At 35.1% G+C, this 24,143-nt stretch overlaps 2 protein-coding genes across 5 annotated transcripts in view; one reads left to right on the forward strand and one right to left on the reverse strand.

Annotated features, from left to right (window-relative positions):
* Window positions 1-23,237, forward strand: part of LOC129795190 (cytochrome b5 reductase 4) — a 64,772-nt gene extending 41,535 nt beyond the window's left edge. For all 4 annotated transcript variants that reach the window (XM_055836273.1, XM_055836275.1, XM_055836274.1 and 1 more), the window contains 5 exons: window positions 14,299-14,514; window positions 15,740-16,462; window positions 17,787-18,081; window positions 18,276-18,365; window positions 22,214-23,237. In XM_055836273.1, coding sequence (XP_055692248.1) covers window positions 14,299-14,514; window positions 15,740-16,462; window positions 17,787-18,081; window positions 18,276-18,365; window positions 22,214-22,436 — 1,547 coding nt within the window. In that variant the 3' untranslated portion in view covers window positions 22,437-23,237. The remainder of the gene's footprint in view (window positions 1-14,298; window positions 14,515-15,739; window positions 16,463-17,786; window positions 18,082-18,275; window positions 18,366-22,213) is intronic.
* Window positions 1,081-4,004, reverse strand: LOC129795192 (chitinase-like protein Idgf4). The gene is made up of 2 exons (XM_055836278.1): window positions 3,774-4,004; window positions 1,081-2,421 (listed from the first exon to the last, which is right to left on the reverse strand). Exons 1-2 carry the CDS (start codon window positions 3,892-3,894, stop codon window positions 1,217-1,219), a joined length of 1,326 nt encoding a protein of 441 aa, XP_055692253.1. The 5' UTR covers window positions 3,895-4,004; the 3' UTR covers window positions 1,081-1,216.
* Window positions 23,238-24,143: the final 906 nt, after the last annotated feature.

The following is a 24,143-nucleotide window of genomic DNA, read 5'->3' on the forward strand; positions in this document are numbered from 1 at the left end:
TTTTAACTTTGGAATTTTTGTTTTTCTCCTTTTTTTCGGAGGGATTTTTTCTCTCATCATTTACATATCTCGTGTAATAAACTTCACTCAATCTTGTATGAAGAGAAAAGGGAAATTCCGGGAAAGTTTTCTCGGTGTGCCAAGAAGTGATTGGGGGAGAAGATATTTTTCTCTTTGTGAAGGGAAATTGATGCTGTATTTTGCCTCACATTGAAGGAAAAGTACTTTTTTTTCTTCCTTCTCCTCTATCTCTCTCTCTCGAGGAGTCTATTATTGTGGGAGTAGAAGCATGTGAGGACTTTTGTGGTTGATTGTTGGATGATGGAAGGAGGAAGGCAGCGAAGAAGACTCATAAAATTGTGTGTGAGTGTGTGGTTTAAGTTTGACGAGAAGAACGTGCGATGGTTGAGGAATTTCGCAGTTAAGGGGGTTGAATGGGCAGAGGAGAAGGGGGGGAAACATTACTCCCCTCGCACATGAATGAGGTCAATTTATTCATAAACGTATCCGCACAAAGCATCGAGAAGGGGTTGAATGTGTCTGATGGTTGGTGATAATCACAAAACAATAAGCATGTGAATGGCAAATTTACTCACCTCCTCTATTTCCCTCTCTCTACCCTCGTAGCAAATGTTATTAATGGACTTTAATCCCACCCCCACAACCACCCTCATTTTACCCGCCTTTTGACAGGGGGATGATTTGCTACAAAATCATCATTCAATAGGCCTCAAGGGTACAATATTCTTACAAAATTTTAATGCTCAATTTGCATAGAAAACCTATGTTTTTGTTCAAAAATTCTTCCCCAGAATTTTCAAGGGATTTTGTTGCATATTTAAGGCGGTTGATTGAATTTCAAAAGCAGCACGACCCTTTTTGCTAATTTCCATCTAATCTCACTATTTTTTAATAAAAAAAAACATTCAAAACTCATTTCTAAGCTCAAAAGAATCCAACAAAATTTCAAGATTTTCGCTATCGCACTTTCAAGTTCAAAGCTCATCATTAATTACATAATATTCTCTTAACGCGAATTTTTTTATCAAACAAATGAACCAACAAAAAACTTCTCAAAAATAGATTCTACACATTAATGTTTTATTTGGATTTACAATGACAAAATACAAAATAAAAAAATAAAGAAAAAGTTCATTTAGGAATGGTTGAGTGTCTTTCTTCACTACTCTGACAAAAAAAAGCCTTCTAGAGTGATCTAGAGACGGTATTTGGCAGCACGTAGAATGGGGAATTTATCCCCAGAGCAGGTGCCACGGAAGTCATCGAGGGTGATGTCAAAGAGACCAATACCGCCCAAGCCCTTGGCACGAACATACCCAGCTTTATTGCCAGCTGTATCGGGATCCTCAAAGCTGCACCACATTCCGTGTTCGTAGTCCCGATCGGGATCCCCAAGGCGAAAGGCATAATTTCCAAAACGTTTAGTAGGGTCATTGACTTTGCGCAGGGGTGCGTCTTCACCCTTAAGATGGGCATTTGAGGGATTTGTTAGCTTAGAACAGGCTTCGGGGTAGCTCACAAGGCCGGGAACTTTGAGTTGAGGACCCTCAGGGTGACCTTCTTTGGGTGTACGAAGAGGTGGGACCCCAGTGATGCCCGAATCTTCACCCAACTTCCAACAATGCCCAAAGGTTGGGATACCAACGATAATTTTCGATGCAGGACCCCTTTGGCCCAACCACCATTGCACCTGGTAGTTGACATTGGATTCAGGATTGCGTTCTGGTAGCTCGTACAGTGGAGCAGGGTAGTCGGCTTCTTTGGGATTCCGATCGGGGGTTTGGAAGTCAAAAGCTGCCAAGGAAACGTAGTCCAGGTTGTTAATGATGGCAGGCACGTCAAAGTAAAGGGATGAATTGACATTGGGCATAACGGTGAGAGCTAGTTGGTAGTTATCGTGACGGAAGGAGTTCTTAAGCTCACGCACGAGGGCTGTAAATTCCTCCTTGTGCTCCTCGGACTTCTCATCAATCACATCGTCTGATGTGAAGGGTTTCTTGATTTTGTGGAAGAATGACGAGAAAGTTCCGCGAATTTTCTTTGGTTTAACCACGGGGAATTGCCACGATAAGTCCAAACCGTCAAAATCGTACGTCTTGACAAGCGTGTAGGCGGCATTGATGAATGAAATGCGCCCCGCTGAAGATTCCAGAAGACTCAAATATTGACTACTCTCAGGATCAGCACCACCACCCACGCCAAGAAGAATCTTCAAGGCGGGATATTTGCGTTTGAGTGTTGTGACTTGCCTGAAGAAACCTTTACCCTGATCCAAGTCGTGATTCTCATTCAATGAGACGAGTTTGTTGGTTCCACCATTAATACCAGCATAGCCATAAACAAGATGCGTGCAGAAGGGTAGAGCTGGTTCAATGTCAGCAAGATTTGTCTTTCCAAGTCCTGTTAGGGGAAGAAAAAGACATTTTTCTGGAATAAGTGGGGGTTTTTTATGATCTATTCTTAAAGGAGACGGGCTTCTCTTTATTTTCGTTAATTTAAAATTCATTTTAAGGGTTTTTTTTTAATTGGAAAATCGATTGAAGAGGAAAAAAATTAAAAGTTTGCGGAAGTATTGGAGCTTATTCAGAACTTTCATGGTCTTTTAAACCTTAAAATGAAAGACTAAAAGAATAAGAAAATTAAAGAATTAAATAAATAATAAAAAATAAATAAATAAGTAAAAGAAAAAAATATTGGGAAGACAAAATAAAGGAATGAAAGAATTTATCAAATTATTCCATTTTATTCATTCTGTTTAACGTTGTTTTTTGAAAAAAATGTAAATTTAATAAATTTTCTAATATTGAATTATTATTTAGAAATATTCCCGAAAATTTAAAAATTTCTTTGCGATGCCAAAGTTTATTTAAACTTTTAAATTTAGTATTTAATTTTTAAAACTTTTAATTTTTAGCATCAACTAAAATCAACAAAAATTTATGAAAATTCTTCCAAAAACTTTTAATAAAACTCTGCAGCAATTTCCCAATAAAAAATTGTTTTCTTGTGAGCATTAATTCTCTTTGTCCTAAGAATTCCTAAATTGCCATTTAATTCAAGAATTCATCAATTTCTCTAATTTTTTTCCTAATCTCCAAAGACACGAATTAATCAAGCGATTAATCTCTTGTCGAACTACATTTTATAATTCATTCAAAAATGAATCACCACGTGTCAAGGTTTCCAAATGAAAAATAAAGCTTAAATTGTCTCACAAAAGTTTCTCTCTTCGTTTTGGTTTTTTTCTTTCAAGTCTTGTTTTTGCCAAATTCTCCGTGAAAGATTTCTTGGCAAGAAATCAACACGAAAAGCTCTCTCTCTTGAAAATCACCGGAAAATATTTATTTTCCCATAAAGAATTCACGACATTTCCGCTTTTCCTTGATAATGATCTTGGGGAGGGAGTGGAAATCAGGGCTGAATTAGTAAGAGAGATTTTCAAATGATTTTTGCACTGCACTGTCCTTGCATAATATTTAGCACTTCCATTGTTTGTTTAAAGCTCAATTTTATTGAATGTTATTGCTGGGAAAATTAAAATTGCATCCACGTACATTCAATGGCTCGCAATTTGGCATTCAGCCATAGTAGATGAGATGAATTTCACGCCAGATTATCGTTGAATTAATAATGATTGCGTAATTCAGTGCTTATATGACAAATTTTCCCGGTTTTGCGGGGATTTTTTTTAAACGAATTTTTAACGAACTGTTGGGGGGAGGTGGTTGCGTAGGAGGGGGCAGGGAACTCACCTTCACGCACAAAACTCCGACTGTCGTAGTAGCAGATGACCTTGCTTGTACCCTGCTGACCGTACGCGATCGCCACCAGGGAGGCCAGAGCCACAGCGAGATAGATCGTAAGACTAGACATCTTCACGCCACAAAGTCCCACAAGATACTGCCTGAAAAGATTTATAAAATCTCCACACTTTGACTCCGAGCTGTGTGGTCAAGATTTTACTCTGTGTGTAGCAGAAAAATATTACAAAGTCCACTCGAGGCAAATGCACATCGCTGTATGCTCGAATGTGGGGAATTTTTCACGTTTTATGCGTTTTTGGGCCGAAAAGTTCGCATTTGTCCACCCCTTAACTACTCTGAACCTAACCGTAAACGTTTAAAGAAATTTTCTTAAGAAAAAAAAAACTCTTAACAGACGCTTAAAAATCATTGAAAATATTCTGCAAAATATAATTACTTTGGATTTAAATTAAGAATTAACCTCAAGGAGGTTTTTAAGTTTATTCCCAACCCACCCACGACATGCATTATGTAAAGATGTTTGGAACTGTCTACAAGGAGTGGGCTGAAGCGCGAAAGAGGAGTGTAAAGGACGTAACCAAAACCATGAGAGTCAAAGGAGTAAAGAGATGTTCTCTGCAATTTCTGTAGAAGAAGTCAAAAAGCCCCGAAGCTCTTTCCTCCCAAGAAGTTTGTGAACCATAAAATGAGATTAGGAACCAAGAAATGTTAGGAGAGAATGATGGGTGGGGGACGGGTTGAATCTGCTGCAAGAAAATCAGGTCAAAGGAAAGCTTTTCCTATTTGTAGTGAGTGAACTACATAACATGTAAAATATTGTTCTTTGGAAATTGAATAAATAATTGCGATGTAAGAGAGCTTTCCGAAAAGTCCTTTAGTGTGGACTTTGACGTGGATTTGGGAGAGGAAAAAAAGGTTAAGGAAGATTGAAGAAAAATTCATGAGAAACAACCACCAAATGCCTTAACAAGAGCCATTGAATTTGGCCTTCAATGCTCATTAGAGCAATGACGCCTCCGTCAGTTAGTTTTCTCATTATTATTACTTCTCTGAATCTCTCAGGCCACACAACAAGTGAATAACAAATAGATATATACGTAGAATTTGAGAAGAAAGAGAAACTTCCATTTAGTCAGTATAGATAAATACAAAGTTTTCTTTCTTTTCTTCAAGATTCCTCCACTTTTGCACCCTCTGTGTGACTCATGAGCTTTGCACACAAAAGAAGATTTCCAAAGAAAATTATTCATTTTTCTTATCACGATGCTATCTCCATGCAAAAACAGATTATTTATGCAATTTCACACCAAAACCAATACGATGGCCCGATTTCTCGCAGATGAACCCAAAAGTGCGCGTGAAGTCATTGAGAAATAAAAAAAGCTCCGTCTCGCTCCACTTCCAGAAAATCAAGTTTGTGTCGTCTGCCTATCATTTGGTGGTGTAGAGGTCACACCCAGAGGTCACGCATTATGTCATCGTTAAATTCACAAAGTAATTTTTGATATTTTGTCAAAGCCGCAAAGAGCTTTTGCAAAACTCTCCACAAACTCGCCGCAATTTATTTGCTCGCCACGTTTTGCGGGGCAATGCAAAGGTGTGATGTATTGCAAATTGATCGTACAAGGGGGAAATTTTAGAAGAAGCTTATGCATTTTATTTTTCTACTGTTGAATGGTGTGAAGATGCACAGAGGAGAAAAATCACGAAGAAGTTAGAGAGTAATATTTAAGAACGTCTCAAAGAGATAGTTCAATTTCTATATATAAAGCTTCAGTCTACTTAAGCTAGTCTTACATGGGAAGACATTTTTCAAAAGTCAATGAGGTTTCTATAATCATCTTGAAAAAGTTTAAATTTCATTATTATAGCTCTTTTTACTGTTTTCATTAAATAAAAGTCTTATGTAATTGATGAGGAAGTTTCATATTTAATAAGTCATGTATTCCGTGTAAAACTAACCTAACTCAACATTTTTTTAAAAAAATGTCATTCATTTGAAGAAATTTAATGTGAAACTTAAATAAAATATATACAAATAAGATATTTATTTTATTAGTTGTACAATTTATTGAAAGTTTTTAAACAAAAAAATGATTGAATGAATGTTTTCTTTTGAGAATCTGAGGTTTATTTTTTAAGCTAGTTATCGTCTGATTTATTTATATGTTTCAATGCTTCCAAGGATGATTTTTTCTGGTTTAAAATACATAAATAAACCTTTTGTTTATTCAATATTTTCAATGAGAAAATGATTGATGAAAGAAGCAAAGAAGCATATGTTTTATGCTCCATTTTATGATACATAGTGTACGTATCAAAAAGCTTCTCAATTTAATTTCTTAGTATAAAAATTAAATCAACAAAAAAGAATTTCTCTGCAAAATCAAATATTTATTTTTCACATAAATCCATTTTGATTTCCAATTAAATCAACATTTATTTTTTACCTTTTCTCAATTCATGGGAAAACCCCTGAATTAACTTATGTTAGATTGTAGGTATATATCAAAAAATCAAGATATCCTTCAGAATATATAAATTCTTGAGTGGATAAAAAGGAAGAAAAGGAGAGAGAAGGAATCGAATATCGCTATTCCCACCCACTCCCATGTACACGGTAAAAGTTGAGGGCAGGTGAAGAAACATCCTCTTCTGTTTTCTCTGTCAATCTCACACCTCTATCTATGTACACGTTCAGTGTTCGTAGGTTAGTATCGCAACTTTTCGCCCAATTCCCATCCCCCGCCCTCGTGTCAATATCATGTATTTACAAGAAAGATATCGTTTTATGCTGCGTGAGAATTCGGAATGGCGCGCACGTTAAAAGATGAAGGGTGGGATGGAGGATACATGAGACACGGATAAACAAATAGATATGGATAAATTTGTGAGTTTTCTGATCAATCCCTCTTTTCTATACATATGTATTATAGCATTGAATTTATCAACAGCTACATACATATTTATATACATATAAAATACCATGGACGACTTTATCGAAGAAGAAACTTGAGAGACATCTCCGTATCGTGGAGCAGGTGCGCGCTAGAAGAAATGTTCACGGCTCATTTCATCACTTTTCTTCTTGTACAGAAATCCCCACTCTCAACCCCCTCTTTTCCTACCAAAAAAAAAACAGGAGAAAAAGGAAAAAAAGGAAAAAAGGAGCTGAGTGAGATAAAATTCATTTCACTTTCCACGCTGTGCTTTGGGCGGGAAAAAAGGGGAAAGAGGATGAGAAGAAAGAATGGTTGAAGATTAACGTTATGATGGAAGTGAGATGAAATACATATAAATCGACGATAAAGTCCTTAATGGTCTGGCGTACACAATAAAATATATATATTATTGTACATATTTATATACATACATAAGCAACGAGAACAATTCACATGAACATCCATTTCGTATCCTTTTTTTCTTCTTCTTCATGGAACATCCTTTTATTCATCACCTCCCCCCTCACCCCTCAGTCACCCCATTTCCAGGCACAACAACCCCCAACAATTTCTCGCACTATCTCCCGCAACTTGGAGCACAGGGAGGAAAATTAATAGAAGGATTCATAATTATGCTACAGAGATGAGAGAACAAAAGGAGGGGAAAAAAGAAAGCAAAAGAACCTTCCACCTAACAACATCCTTTATTCTCCCTTTCTCTTTTGAATTCAATTTATTTCTCATTAATTGCTCACAGCGCACTGCACTGTGTGATTATTTGCCAACCCAGAACAATATGTTTGCTCATTTCACGAAAGATTTAACGATGGACCATTTTTATTGTTGTGCAATCTGCGGCGGTTATATATTAGTTGGTGTTCCACTTCGTGGCCAACACCAAGTATTGTAATCGTCGGAAAAACCGACCACCTCAGATCGGGCTCAAACTTGGTATGAGCACGTTTTAGACATCCCACATTACGAAAATGGTGGTGGAAAATTTTTGATCCGGCCGGCCTGCCGGCCGGCCTGCCGGCCTGCCGGCCGGTCGCCTAAACTTTGCTTTATAACTTTCGAACGGCAAGAGATAGAGACTTCCGGTTTGAAGTTTTCTATAGAAATGTGGGTGTAAAATTTCATTTTTTCGCATTTTCAAAATCCAAGATGGCCGCCGTCCGCCATTTTGAAATACCGTCAACCACTTCCCTTACAGCTAGAGGTCTGAAATTTTAGTATGTTGTAGGGCTTAGTGAGACGTTTTCATCAACAATTCATACTTGAAAATCGGTCAAGCGGTTTAGCAAATATGGCGGCCTAAAGCAAAAAGTGTTTTTTCGATATATCTCGAGAACGGCTTGACCGATTTTGACCAACTTAGTATCAAATGAAAGGTTTCTGGAAGCCCTACAACTGTCTAGAACATTTCAAGTTCCAAAAATGGCCGCAAGAGGCGCTAAAATAAAAAACAAAAATTTCCTAACTTTAAGGGGCCATATCTCCGAATCCCGATTATCGATTTCCTTTAAATTTTGATATGTTGTAGCTAGACTCAATATCTTTCACCAGTCCGAAAATGAAGAAAATCTATGTCGCCGTTTAGAAGATATAGCCATTTGAAAAATTCTTGAATTTGAAAAGTTCTAAGACCCATATCTCCTGTTCTACTTATCCGATTTTGCTCAATTTGGTATCAAATGAAAGGTTTTGCAATTCTCTACAACTTTCTAGAACATCATAAACTTCTCAAACGATTCCTTCAGAACAAAAAATACGAAAAACTGTTTTGGTAAAATAAAAAGCCGCCATTTTGTGTTCCTGATGGGACCTTGAAAAGTATCAAAATTAATCCCATATTCTGGATTATTTTAAGACCTTTTCATAACTAGTCTATAAATTTCTGTAGGTGTTATAGATCTTGAGATATGACCATTTTTATGCATCAAATTACTGAATTTCACAAAAAAAATCAACTTTGCCTACTAATTCTGATCACAAATCGTATTATAACGCATAAACTAACTTCTACACGTTGTGGGACACCAACTCTTATAACTGGACGCGTTATGATTGACTTTTCTTTCAATTAGCACCTCCCATTGAAGCGAGAATACTCTGTGCGATTTTTGCACAGAAATTTTTTTTTTACATAATCTTCAAGTTAATTTTTTTTATTAGGGGAGAGCGGGGCTATTTGTGACAGTTTGGAATTTTCAAATGGCGATTTCTCCCAAGTTATTAATCGGAAGCACCTGAAAAAATTATGATAAGAAGTCCTACCTACCCTCAATAGTTGACTGTAGTTTGGGGATTATCCGATGAATAGTTTAGGAATAAAAAAATAAACAAATTTTGAGGCCTCTAAAAATACGTTTTACGTGTTGAGAAAAACTCATTTTCCGACAATTTTCTTTTAGCGATTTTCTAATCTCACCGTCTTTTCCACGAGCTAGGTCAATATAGAAAACTTTGCCAAGGTGTATTTTGCACTAACTTTTAATGATTTTTCTGCACATTTATGCAAATCAACATATGTCGAGTGGGGCTAATTTTGTCACCAATGTAAATCATATGGAACGTCAAAATATTGACATGTTTTCTAACCTTTTTGTTGCAAAATGTGGGGGTTAAGAAAATTCCAAAATTCTGTGTTTTAGTTTATAGAAAAGTGAAATTCCTTGCCGTGGATGAACAAGTGAGGAGTTTGGTTAGTAGCTACAACTAAACTCTCAGGTGGAAAATCTTTGGAAATGTCGGAAAATTCCACCGACCTAATTACCCCCGCTGGTGACAATATTCGTCGACGGATTCTTAAAAAAGTCAGAAGCGGAAGGGTTCAGGAAAAGCTCGAAAACTCATATTTCCCGTGGAGATAGAGAAAAGCGGTCTAAGACAAAGTTGTAGGCAAGGAAATTTCCTATGAAAATGACCTATCGAGGAAAATTTCTTGCCCCGTGGGAGTCCTGCAGATAGCGATTTATCCAAATTGACACAAATAGCCCCGCCCTCCCCTACTTATCTCTGTATGAAAAGTTACAGTGGGGACTCGCAGCAGAGCCCTCATAGTTTACATTGAGATTCGACAATTTCATTGTAAAGCACTTAATGACAAAATTCTTCAAGAAATTTAGATAATTTTTAAACAATCGTCAAGATGTTTGTTCGTTTTTGAAAATTACATTGAGTATTTGCAGTAAAGCTTAAAAGAGCTTGTTCGCGAAACCTTATTTTACACGAGAAAAGTACTCTTCATTACGAAGCAAGCACGTTTGCATCCGTACACTTTGCTTTCTATATCCGATCTGTCATTTTTGCCGTCAAATAATTTCGTTTTCCCCACATTCTCTATTTTCACCACTCGAATTCACCACTTCGAGTGCGCGCCAAATTCAAATCTAAAATTCAATCATTGAAATTTTAAAGTTTTACTTACTTTTACACGCATTAACACAAAGTTTACATTTCGCGGTGAATTTCCATTCTATTTAGCCACGATGAAGATAAAAATCTTTCCTGCAGTGAAAATTAAATTCAGAGAAAATCCTCGAATATATTACGGATAAAAAAAAGTCTCAAGAAAAATGTTTACTGGTAGCATTTTTTCCACTCTGCTGCCCCACCCCCACCTCCATCCAACCCCATTTGTCCACCCCACCTGCAATGAACTTTCATCAAAATGTCTGAGAAGATTTCTTTTTTATTTACATTTCAGCCTCAATGGTTCTGGATTCTCTTTTTTCCCTTTTTTGCTGATTTTCTCTTCTCGCTTTTCCTTCTGGAAATTGTTTTTCCACGCATAATCTCCCCCTCATTTCGGGAGGGGGGGGGGGTTTACAAATGTTTGGGATCCAGGCTATGTGCGGGAGGGGATGAAAGATAAAAAAAGGAAATTCATGGAAATAATAAAAATTGTAAAAATATATTTCAATTAATACTTTTTGACGACTTTTACGTGGTGGTGGGGGGTTGAGAGCGTGTGGGGGGGGGGAAAGGGTATATTTCTGTTCATTTTCTTCCCTTCGATGGGCTCTTGAGGGGCGTGAAAAGCAGATGCCATGAGGAGTAGGTGCTTAGGAGTTGGATGGAGGAGAGAATAAGTTTTTCGATAAATTACTTTATGTTCTCCGCCTTGATCTCTTCACCTTCCTCCTCCACACGGCAAATTATTTCGCCTCCACTAAAAGATGTTGCAGGAGTGAATGTTGTTACGGAGATGATGAAATCAAGATGAGGGAGCCAAGAACATGAGGCCGTCTCAACGAGGGCACAGAGTCAATCGAATATTGTACGAAGGGTGTGTTGGGGGTGGGTGGTGCTTCTGATGTGAGAGGCAATTATTACGCCATGAAGAAGTTTTCGTTGAGCTTAAAGAAGCTCAATTTTCTCACACCCTCACACGCAGTTTTTTCTCTTCTTTTCGACGTTCCGCTTGGGATAAAAATGATCTTCTTGGGCTCTTCTTGCTCGAAAAAAAAAACAGAGGAAGCTGCAAATCTCATTCCAATTTATTTCACCCCAAAAATACACAAACCCTCCGGAATTGGCTCAATATTCCAGCTTTTAGAGGCTCCTTTTCAGGACGATGAGGTGGGGGTGTTTGCTTAAAATTCCACAAGAGATTATGAGAGTCTGTGCATGTGAGGGTGAGATTGTTAGTCAAGTGTCTACATGGGGTGAGGGGTATGTTGTGCCTTCCCTCACACCTCCTTTTTGATGGGTCACATGATGAAAATGTTTATTTAATTGCAATGAAATGTCTCTCTGTGGATTTAATTTAAGCATGAGAATAGCCATGAGAGGGATTCCATGCCCAGCCCACCCCTTTTTGCACACATTTCAACCCTCCCCCAACCCATGATAACATGGCTCTCAAGAGAAATGGCTATAAGTACGCAATTATGAAGCCTCACAAGTGATATTTCACCGCAATCCTTCCGAAGAGAGTGAGAGGGAGAATGGGGTTTTGAAACTTCCTGCAAATTAGGGTTTAAATTGTGCGCGAATATGTGAAGGAGAGTGTTTTAAACTAGACTTTCAAGGGCTTCAAACAGCTTAAAAACTAAAGGGGTGTGCATTATTTGTTGATGATGTTGGTACAGAAGTTTTCACAATAAAATTATTCGTGGAGAAGAAAACATTTTCAGTCCATTAGGGAACGTTTATTAGATGCTCTTAAAGTCTTCATAAATGTGGATTTTTTTCAGTTGAATCAGACATTAATTTAGTGCATTAAAATTCAGCATTTAAGTGAACAAATTAAAGGAATTTCTCGTTGAAAAATCGCTAAGAATTAATTCAATTTGAATCATTTTCCATTATTTGTATTTTTGTAGAGAAATTCGCATAAATTTCATAATTTAATCCAAAATAATTTTTTTTCTTTAAAAAAATCATTCAATTCTGTAAGATTTCTCCGTGAATTTGCAATCTTTATTGTATTCTTGGGGTGGCGGATAAAGTAGTGAGAGGAAGGAGAGCTTTTGGAGCTTTTGTATGGAGTGCCTTCTAATGTAATTCAATTTAATGTGCCTCACGAGGTGGGCGAGATTGCGATAAACCTAGTTTTTATATTATATAGCATTTAACGCGCCATAGAGAAATATAAACTTGATGGAGTCAACTTATTTATTTTTTATGATCATCCCCTCCTGGGCACGAAAGAAGAATCCTCCCACCCATGAAGAGGAAGCACAGAGGAGCCATTTTAAGCATAAAAAAAACATTGAACAAGACAATGGTTATGTAAATTGTGGTTGCTAATGCCAACATATTTTTATAACCTCAATCTCCCTTTGAAGGAAAGAAAGAACGTTTGGCTAGAAGTTTCTTTCTTCGTTAGAAAAATGAATAAAATAATTTTTTTTTTATTAATTCGGTATATTTAAAAAAAATATTGTTTTGATTTTTTTGAAAATTGTAGATCAATAAAATCAATCGAAGCACTTGGTGCATATGCTTCATGCAGCTTTTTGTGCAGTAAATAAATTTTCAATCATTTGGAAATATTATTTTTAGTTAATTTTTGTATTTTAGTTTGAAATAAAATTTAATTGTTTTAAATATTTTATTAAAATGGAAAATGAAACATATGCTTCAGTGCTTTCAATTGAAATTTTTTTAATGATTTTAAATTTATTCTTTTTTTAAGAATTCTTTTTTTTTAAGAAAATAGATTTAAAACCATAGAAATAAAATTAATTAAAGTAGTGATGCATATGCTTTAATTGAGTTAGAATAATATACAACGGTTTAATTACATTTATACACATATCCTTACCAGCTTCCTTTATCATTTATCAGTTCCTTTATCATTTTTTGAATATGTTTTCAAACATATGTTTCGTCGTAAGAAGAACCTCAGTGTGAATAAACTCCTTCTTCTTTCAAAACACCTCAATTGACCCACATTGTGGCATCCTCCACAGAGGTGCGACTGAGAAAATTCCTCATATTCTCTTCAAGAAAATGAAAGAAGGAAAGCCTAAAAAGGACGAAGAGAAACCTCAACAAAAAAATGTTTGGTGGCAGAAAACTTTCCTCTTAAATGCTCAACTCAATTGCAATTCAACCGACGTTGAAGTTGAAAAGAAAAAGAAAAAAAAAAGAATTATCAACTTTTCCCCTCCCACTTCCACTCCCTCCTCAAGAACATTTTCCTTCGTTTTGGAAGTTGTGCGGTTGAAATTATTTGATCTGCGGATGAGTGAGATTTCTCTTTTTTCCACGCAATTGCTGCGGCAATACTCGGCGCGTCTCAATTTTCTCACAAATTTCCATCGAAATCCAATTATCATCCATCCCACCATCCCCTTCGCACATCAACAATATTCTTCCCATCATCATCATCGTCTTGCCCACACTGAAAGGGAAGTTTATTCACGCGGTGGGTGAAGAGGAAAAATTTTCAAACCATTATCACACAACGAATTACCTCCCCCGCATCACAGTTTGAGAGGTTTTTCTGTGAGAGAGAGAGAGTGCAAGAAGAATGTATAAAAGGTAAACTTTGCGTGTTTTTCCTTTCTTCACAAATTCAATATTTTCACCAGCAAAAGTTTACTGATGAAAGTCCCCTGACACGCGCGTGGATGATGAATTAAATTTGAAATTCAATATTTTATATCCAATCACATGATGGATTTTCAATTTACAGGAAAAACCATTAATCTTTTCCTTTATGTGGTGATTTTGGTACATTCAATATGCAGAGAAAGGTTAAAATTGAGCCAAAATTTGAGTAACAGTTATTTTTTTAATGTTATCACTGTTCGGAAAACTTATGAAATAAAATAATATTTCAAATTGGCGCGCATTCGAAGTGGTGAACTCGAGTGGTGAAAATAGAGAATGTGGGGAAAAAGTAAGGATTTGGCGGCAAAAATGGCAGATCAGATTTAGAAGGCAAAGTGTACGGTTGCAAAAGTGCTTGCTCCGTAATAAAATGTGAAAAAATGGAAATTTCGCGAAAATCACACTCAACTAAAAATAACAAGAATTATTCAAGAATCTCCATCGTAAATCTGAATTAGAATCTCAAACAGATGTTGAGAGAATCAATTTTTTTTCTTTTGCAGGAAATCCAAGAAACAAATGTGCCCTCAAACCGGGGCATTCGCTCATGGATTGGATCCGCCTTGGGAGTTCTGGCTGTGATTTAGCGGGCACGAAGGGTGTCGTGAGCCCCGTGAGTCACGCAGAATTGGCCAAGCACTGCAAGAAGGGCGATGCGTGGATTGCAATTCGCGGAAAAGTCTACAATGTTACGCGTTACATGGATTTCCATCCCGGAGGTAAGTTTGTTTCGTTATTTTGCAATTGATTGATTTAAATCTTCGAACTTCATTGGGAAGTTTCTTAATTTCTTCATGCTACAAAACAGTCCTAAATTCTGGCAAAAAACGATACAAAATAAAAATTTATTAAAATAGAAAAATGACAAAAATTAACAAACTTTTCACAAAACATTTTTCTTTCAATTATATTTTTTGAAGATTTCTTTGAAATATTTTTCCGGTGTTTTTTTTTCAATCAATAAAGAAAAATGTCAGCATTTTCTTTACTGGAAACTATATGTACATGTACAATATATATGAGTCCCTTTCAATAAAATTTTATTGATTGAACGTGAAAGTTTCCATGAGCAAAAATTTTCCTGGAATTATTCTCTGGCAAAAAGACCGTATGATGGTTCAGTGTGCCAATTTTCCTTTTTGATTGGACTGATGTGAAAGAAAATTCTCCATCATGTCCACCACAACTTTCCATGCAATATATATTTATGTATATGTTATGCAAGGGGTGTTTATCTGCCGAATATTTTGGCTGCTTATGAACTGAATATTCTCATTTTAATTCGGATTGAATTTACTACTTTCTCGGTTTGAATTTAGAGTTTTTTAAGTACTTCTCAGGATTGAATTTTTTTAGTACTTTTTAGACTTAAATTTAGTACTTTTTAGACTTAAATTCAGTACTTATTCGGTTTAAATTTAGTACTTTTAATTATTGAATTTACTTCTTAAGATTGAATTTTCAAAAAATATTATTTAGCCGAAGTAATAAACTCAAGCCGAAAAAGTACTAAATTCAATTATTATAAATATTATTACAACTGTTTTCTTTTTACATTGAATATAATTAACAAAAAATAAACAATTTAAAAAAATTACTAAATGTACTAAATTCAGGTACTAAATTCCAGTCGAAAATTTACTAAATTCTATCCAAAAACATAGTAAATTCTAGCTAAAAAAGTAAACTGAATACAATGGAAAAAAAGTACTAAATTTAAGCCCTTAAAGTACTAAATTGAATTACACTCTTTGGCAAGAATTTAGTACTCTTCCTATTTTTATTCAGTTAAACACCCCTTGATGTTATGTATGTAATAAGAAGAAGACTATTGAGGATGAGAGCATGAAGAAAATTGAATTATTAGTTCCTCCTCACTTCTCAAGAACATGGTTTTTGGTAGCATAAAGTGAAGAATTCCTCTCATATATATTTGTTGGGTAGGATCTGATGAATTGATGCGTGGCGTTGGGAAGGATGCTACCAAGTTGTTTGAAGAGGTGCACGCATGGGTGAACTATGAGCAATTGCTGGGAAAATGCTATATTGGTCCCCTGAGGAATGTGGCTACGTTGAATTTGGACGGTTTGGACTTTCCGTCGGGGCAAAGCAATAAAACCCAATCCCCCACATCGGCCAATAATGGGGGATTCCGTCTCCCCTTTAGCATATCCCTCACACCAACACCCACACCCACGGCCCCCCCAACACCGGAGAAAACGCCGGACATTCAGCCACGCTTCGATTGGATTCAGAAGACCTCAGATCTCACCATTATCTTCTACACGAAATCCCTCTGCAATCCGGGCTTGACGGTGGAGCAACTCACTGATGTCGATACGGAAGTTCGGGTAATAGTTGAACGGCAAACTTTCACGTATCACCTGAAATTTGCTCATGAAGTTCAATGGCCGTGCGTGACACGCATTGCCCTTGAATCGGGGAAGGTTGAGCTGATCTTCCGGAAGGCCCAACCAGCTCTTTGGACCACCTACGGGACAATGGAGCGAAAGAGGGGTGGTGGGGATGTCGAACCGAAAGAATATGATGCAATAACGTGCCACAAATTCAATCATGATTCCTACGCAATTGTCCTACGGCCCAAAAGGAAACTCCTTCAAGTTCAACCAATTGGGTATCATATTAGTGTCACAGTTCGTGTTCAAGGTGAGTTCTTATTTTATTTTTAAATTAATTTTATTAAAAAAAATAATTAAGATGAATTTATTTGAAAAGTTCTTTAATGAAATAACTGAAATAAGAAAGAAAGACGCAGAAAATTAGGGAACAAATCATTTTAATTAATAATTTTTCTGCTAAAGATTTTTAAGAAATTCTGAAATTTATTTTAAACTCCTAAAAGTTCCAAATTGGTTAAAAAAAATCTTTGAAAGTTCGAAAATTTGTATTGAGACCCCTAAATGTACATAGACCACTAAATTCTTAATTCAAACTTTAAAAATTTTTCATCTTTCTGTAAAATTTTTATTCAAACTTCGTGAATTCAGACTTTAAAATCTAATATTGAGATCAGATTTTTTTTAAATTTTCCAATATTTAATCTTTAAAGATCAGAATTATTATTTTGTTTTCACAAATTTTCACTTCAGACTCTGATATTATTTTTTTAATTCTCATTGAAATCAAAGTTTTAAAACTTTTATTTTGTAAAGTTTTCTTTTGAAATTCTTAAATAGTTTTTATTTCTGAAATTTTGAAAAGAAAATAATAGAAATCTTTTATTTTTTATTGCTTTTAAAAGATTTTATATTACAGAATTGATCTTATTATTTCATATTTTCGATAAATTAATTTAAAAATTCAAACCCCAAAATGTTTCCTAAAATCATAAACATCAAATTTTTATAAGCTCTATTTCACATTCAGGACCAAAATTTTTCATTTCTCCTCAAGTTAGTTTAAAGTTCAAAAATGCCTTATTATGACACCTAAAATATGTATTTAGAATCTAAAAATTGATATTCAGAACTTTAAGCCATTTTCGGTTTTTAAAGTTTCAATATTTAATCCTGAAAGTCTTTCTTTAACCCTTTTTTTTAATTTTCAATTAGGAACTTTCAAGTTCTGAAATTTTAGAATATAGACCTGAAAATTATTCTTTAGATATTTAATCTTTTTGTTTCTTTACTTTAATTCTTAAATTGATCTTCAGACCCCGAAGTTTCTTTTTTTTTAGTCAATCAGGCCCTTTCTTTAGACTTTAAAACTTGTTGAAATAATTCTTTCTGAGACTTTAATTCAAACATTTTAAGTATTCCTTTCATCTGGTACTGTTTTCGAAAGAATAAATCGATTGAAAATGAAAAGAATGAGAGGAAAAACGAAACGAGAAAACCAGAATAGAATAAAAAATGCAAAAAATGTCATAAAATATGCAGAAACGTGCATAAAATCCACAATCATCTCTCACAACGCGACCTTTTCAATCGATCTCACTCCCTTCCTCTCTCTGCCGCGCTTTCTGTATTAGGTACTGGTGAAGCAACACGAAGCTACACCCCTGTGCCAGGACTCTATTTACCCGTGCCATGTCCCGGAAGTTGCCTAGCATTGCTCGTGAAGAGCTACACTAGTGGCATTGTATCCAAGTCCCTGACAAGTAGCACCTCAGCAGGATCTGCATTCAGGGTGTCACAGCCACGTGGAAATTTTGCCTTGTACCGCCTCAAGAATCACTGCAGGATTGCCCTTTTGGCAGCTGGGAGTGGCATAACACCCATCTTGGGGATTATTGACTATCTCCTCGAAAGGAGCAACAACAGAATGTAAGTTTCTCTCACTCTGTGTGTTGTTGAAGCGAAGAATGAGAAAGAAATTCTCCTTCTTCCGTACAAACCTCCTTACCCAGTGTGTGGGCGAACAAAAATGTCCACAACAGAATGTGACGAAGCTAATTCTTCCATTTCAATTCTTTTCTCGTAATCCTTCACCCACCCTCCCGCTGAACTCCAACCCGTAGAGAACTTTTAAAGTTGCTGTACTTTAACCGAACTGAAGAGGACATCTGGTGCCGCGGGAAATTGGAGGCAATTGCCAATAAGGATACGAGGTAAGTCAATTTATTTATTTATTTCTCAACAATTCTTTTCAATTTTCTTTTTCTACCCTCTTGCGAAGTATAAGGGTTGGGGGGATGAATGGAAAATTGAAAAATTTCAAGGGGAGTTCCCATTTAATGGATTTTTAGGAGTGATTAAAGCGATTGATTTTGGCGAGAAAAAAATTTTGGATGCGATTTTTCATTTGTTTTATGGCATAAAAATGTGTCTTAGCTATGAGGAGTGAAAAGGTATACTATATATGTATTTTTTCAGATCTGTCAAATTAAACAATTTTTTACAGAAAAAAGTTAGAATTCAAATAAATGTTTGTTCAACTCTCAAAGTTATTTTTTTTTAACATTAATCATTACAAAATTTCTCACGTTTTATAGCACATAATGTGTCTCGGCTAAAGAAAAGTCAAAAAGTTATTAAAAGTGCCAAATTTCACAACCTTACCATACTAATTGTAAGAACATTCAGTTTTTTTAGAAGCAGGAAAGTCTTAAGAACGTCTGTAAGAGCGTTTGTCTGCACTTAATCTAAATTTAGTAGACGGATTTTATTTATTTGTCCATTCAGCTGGGAAAATATCTCGATTTTCTACGTTCTACAAAGAAAAACTCCAATATTCAACCTAAAAACTTTTTTTTTTTAATTTCAACACACAAAATTTATTTCCTGAACATTTATTCTTTAAATAATAAGAAATATTTGTTGGAAAATTTATTCATAAACTTCTGATGGATAATTTTGGCTAAAATCAGCATGAAGGAAGTAGAGTTTTTGTACAGAATAAAGGAAATATAACTCAGCGTGAGATGTGAGGTAATATTTTGCATTTGATTTTCCCTTTAAAATGAGAAGAGAATGTGGAAGTTTTATCTTTTCTATGCCATTACAAACAACTCCTCTCACTGTGGGAAACATTTTATTTTCACGTCAATTTTCAATTCCTCTTCAACGTACGTCTGAATTGAAGGGTCTCTCTCGCAGAAGGAACTCCGAGAAGTTATTTCAAGTAGAAGTTTCTCAAGAAAAAAGATCATCCACCATTTTACTAAATTGTACAGAGAAAGTCCTTAAAAAGAAGGGAGAATTGTTGACAAAACATTCTTCAAACTTTTCTCATGCAGGCTCGCTTTTTGTTAAAAGTTTTCTATACAAATGAGATGCTTGAAATTGCACTCAAAGAACATTTGGTTTTGATTGCATGATTATTTTCTAGTTAAACAAAGGAGAAAGATCAGAATATTTCCGCCAAGAAATTGGAGAAATTGGAGAAAGATAATTATATTTATGAAGTAAATCGATATTTTCTTTTGCAAGGATGTAATGAAATTCTTATTTAATATTTTCAAGAAAATATTATTTAAGGTCAGTCTATATTGTTAAAATATTATTTTTTTGTTGAAACTTGACGGGCTGCTCCCTAATAGAGGTGAATAGAACATTCTTTGTCTTTCGGAATTCTTTGAGAATACATACATACACAGAAAATAAAAGTTCGTAGCATTGTTCATCAAATTTCGTGAAAGGTTCGTAACTCCAATACTTTTACATGAGAAAATTCACCTCCAGGTTCGTATAATGGGGTCTCACTCCCAGGGAGGTTAACCCCATTTTACGAACCTGGAGGTGAATTTTCCCATGTAAAAGCATTGGAGTTACGAACTTTTCAAGAAATTTGACGAACAATTCTACGAACTTTTATTTTCTGTGTAAGAACAACACCTCTTATGGTTCTTTTTTCGGGATTCTAGGGGGATTTTTTCGGGCTGTACCAAACACAAACACAAAGAAAACTAACCTAAAAAATAACTGACAATTGACTTTGGCATGTAATATATGGAATATCAACTACTTGATTTGGCGTGATGATTCCGAAAGGATAAAGCGTCCTACTCAAATAAAACTCAAAAATAAAAAAAAATCGCTTAAACAAAAATCTTTGTATAAATTGTGTTGAGGAAATCTTCATTTTTTCTTCCTAACTGACGGACTTCCCAAAGGAGCTTACACTCAACCATATACTAGACTAAATTAAGAATAATATTGGGGCACCTCCACGTGACGTAGCTTCTTATTGGACTTTTGGTAAAATAAATTTTAGGGGATGATTCCATTTTGGAATTTTTTGACTAAAGATGATTTTGGGGCGCTTCCACGTGACGCCGTGGCTTTTTGTTCACTTTTTCTTAGTTTTTTTTTATAATTTTCTCTAAAATATTTTATTAGAATGTAGTTGACTTACCTTTTCGCAACTTTTTTCCGGCTTTCTTCACTTAATTAATTCACTTTTTACTTAAAAAGAAAAAAAAAACGCATCACAGCATGCAACTCGTGGCACAGAAGGGGAGGAGGAACAGTTCTTTTCTTTTTATTGATGTAGAACATCAGGGCTAAATAAGTTAAGTTAAATACAACTTGACCATTTTTGGTTAAGTCGAAATAGTATCCACACAAAAATTTTACGCCTCCAAATTGATGCGCAATATGGGATATAACTTATCTGTTTTTACAATTTGTTTCCCTCAATATTGCAATCTTTCGTTCTAAACCACAAAAAAAGATTTTAAAAAAAAACTCAAGGGATCCATGTTGATCCGGTAAAAGTTTTTATTTTTTCTTTAATTTAAAACGAAAGTTATTCCTTAGATTAACTTAAATTTATTCTTTGAGGTTCTTATTATTTAGGACAAGAGTTATTCAGACTCATCTTAGTAATGGATAAATGTCCATAAAAGACCTCTTCATCAATGGGTATATTAATAGTTTGGGGCTAAATTGTAAAAACGGATAAGTCTGTTCTAGGTCTAAGAAAACAAACTTATCCGTTTTTACAATTTATCCCCTTTAGATATTGAAAACATTATTTTTTATTCTAAACATAAAGAAAATTTTAAAAAAATTCAAAGGATCCATGTTGATCCGGTAAAAATTATTAATTTATTGGTTTTTTTTATTTATAAATCTTAATTAAACAGAAATTATTTAAAAATTTCCTTGAACTTTCCTAGAATTGAGGATACTTAGCTTTTTTTTGGCAGTTCTTTTCTTAATAATATGATAATGTGACATCAGGGCTAAATTATAAAAACGGTTAAGTTGTATTCAAACATGGAATAAACTTAACCGTTTTTACAATTTAGTCCTCTCGATATTTCAATTTTTTTCTAAAGCATTTTTTAAAAAAAATTCAAAGGATCCATGTTGATCCGGTAAAATTTATTAGTTGACTTTTTCTTTTCATTATCGCTTTACAAAATGATCAACAATGTAAGACAGTTTTTAGGATTAATTTTTCTTCATTTTTTAACCTAGAATTTCATGTTAAAAAAATTACTAGGAAAAGATATTACAGACCTTCATTAACATTTGCTTATTCATTAAGGAATATAATAAATTCCTTTTATTGGAATGAGAGTGTTTAACAAACTATTAAAGCCTATTATTTTTTAACTATAGCCTTAATAAAAATGTTTTCTTGAATTGAGTTTTCTGTTTCAGAATCGTTAATTGGTTGTAAAGCGTCTTGATGCTTTCGGCGACGTTTTGATTTACAATTTAAAAGCATCAAAAGAGACTACATTAAAAAAATATTTGTCAGGAGAGGCATGCTAAAAATAAATCCATTAAGTACCAACCATAAAAAAGGATGTGAAAATATTCCTCCAAAATTGCCAAACAATATCAATGAAAGTCTAATGGAAAAATTCCTAATGGGGGTCCTCATATCTTTTTTTTTTATTTTTATGGGAACTCTCTGAGGTGCTCACAAGGAATCCCACTGCGTGTCCATTTCAAATTTACTTTTATCGCACACCTTCCCATCATTTTTTCTCGCTTCTTGTAGATTTTCTGTGCGGCACATTCTGTCGGAGCCAAAGGGCACATGGGGTGGTGAACGAGGGAGGATTTCTGATGAAATTGCCACGGATTTGGCATCTCGCACCTCTCCAACCTCCGCCATTACGTTTTGCTGCGTATGCGGACCACCACCGTTCAATGACGCCGCCATTACACATCTCGCTGGTGCAGGATTCACCAGTGATGACGTCCACGTGTTCCAGGGATAGTTACACACCCCCTGCCGTGAAGGATGTTCTTTGGTAATGTAGCTTTCACAAAAAAAAATTCTTCTCTCGTAGCTTAAAGAAATATTCCGTTTATAGACAATGCACACACTTAGGGAAAATCTTTTACTGCGTGTACAGATTTAGCAAAAAAAAAAGGGGAAAAAGGGTTAAGGGATGAAAGGTTATAGTGTAAAAAATTATATCTAAATGCATTTAGGATAGTTTTAGGCCAATCAAACTTGCACCAAAAATGATTTTAAAAAAAAATTATTTCCTTTACCTCAAACACATTGTTAAGCAATTGAATTGATTGAATTTTATTAATTTATTTATTTTCATCAATATTTTACTCCTTTTGATGGTATATAGAATATCGGGAGAGATGTTTTGTAAATCTGAGTTACTGATGGAGTTCGGAAAATAATCTTTTACAAAACTGCTTCCGAATTAATTTCATTAACGTGTCTTTGAAGATTCACGCATAGTATAACCCAAAAACACATTTTAGTGTTGTTAAAATTGTTTTTCTGGTTAAAGCTTTAAACCGGATCTGAAAACATAAAAAATCTTTAAAAAAAATATATAACTAAACATTCTTAGAAATCAACAAGCCCTAAGTGTTATGAACCTAACTTCCAAAATAAAGAGAAAAGGAAGTATTTCTGTGGAAGTTAGGTTCATAACACTTTTAAGGGCTTTTTAGTAAATTTCTCTGGGAAGCCTAAAATTTCAAAGGGGTTTAAAAAAATCAAGAGATCCATGTTGGTCTTGCGAAAACTCTACAAAGCTTAAAAAAGAAAAGATCATTGAGAAATTGAAGGAAAATATCAATTTTAAGAAATTGCGGATGTTTTTCATAGTGATCGTGTAAGGGAAATATTCTCAGAAGTGCTTTGGGCTGGAGTCAGTTCCCGCTTTCCGGTCATCTAGTGGTGGAAACGCCCCTGAGCCGACGAGCATTTCACAAACGCGTGTTCACCCTTCCACGTCCCACCAAGAACTGAACTCTAATCACTTAGCGGCCCGCTATGTATTCCACCACTAGAGGGCCCGGCCCTAGAGAGGAGACCGATATAGAGTGTATTCTGTCTCGGAAAATAGGGGAATGCCGGCAATATGGGGTTATGCCATTGGCGGGTACAAACTTTAATCCTACAATCATTTTTTTTTTCAGCATAATCTAAGCTAAATCAGTATAACTTATAACCTGAATTAATGGTTTTCCCAGCAACCCCATCTATCCGTAAAGACTCCTTTCACACAAGCAACCCAACAAACCATTGATAGTTGCCTAAACGTTGCGCGGAGTTACATTTACTACAATGCAACCATGTCTAACGGTATATATCTGCGTTGCCTCGAAGTAGATGGTCAATAGATATCTGCGTTGCCGCAACTAGTTGCCTCAACGTTGCAAAACTCTGAAATATCCTTTCCCGTATACCGTCTCGCAACTAAAGTTTTTTGAAACAAAAATGTTTCAAAAAATATTTCAAAACATTCCGCTGTCATAAATGGAGGGAAATATGGTACACGCCCATAATAATCATATGGCGTCCATATTCCCATCATAATAAATGACAAACTCTACTGGATAATTTATATTATTTAATAATAGAGTTTTTAGATTTTTTCCAAATGAAAAAAAATATGCCATGCGGTTCTACCGTCATGAAATCGCCTCAAAGGAACTTAAATGATGCTCCC

Source organism: Lutzomyia longipalpis, chromosome 4 (genome assembly GCF_024334085.1).
Source record: "Lutzomyia longipalpis isolate SR_M1_2022 chromosome 4, ASM2433408v1".
Taxonomy (NCBI): domain Eukaryota; kingdom Metazoa; phylum Arthropoda; class Insecta; order Diptera; family Psychodidae; genus Lutzomyia; species Lutzomyia longipalpis.

Bases quoted from the DNA above. Each gene is read 5' to 3' on its own strand.
- LOC129795192 (XM_055836278.1), bottom strand. From the start codon at position 3,894: ATGTCTAGTCTTACGATCTATCTCGCTGTGGCTCTGGCCTCCCTGGTG. The intron at 2,422-3,773 runs GTGAGTTCCCTG...TTCCCCTAACAG, and splicing joins TCGGAGTTTTGTGCGTGAAG to GACTTGGAAAGACAAATCTT.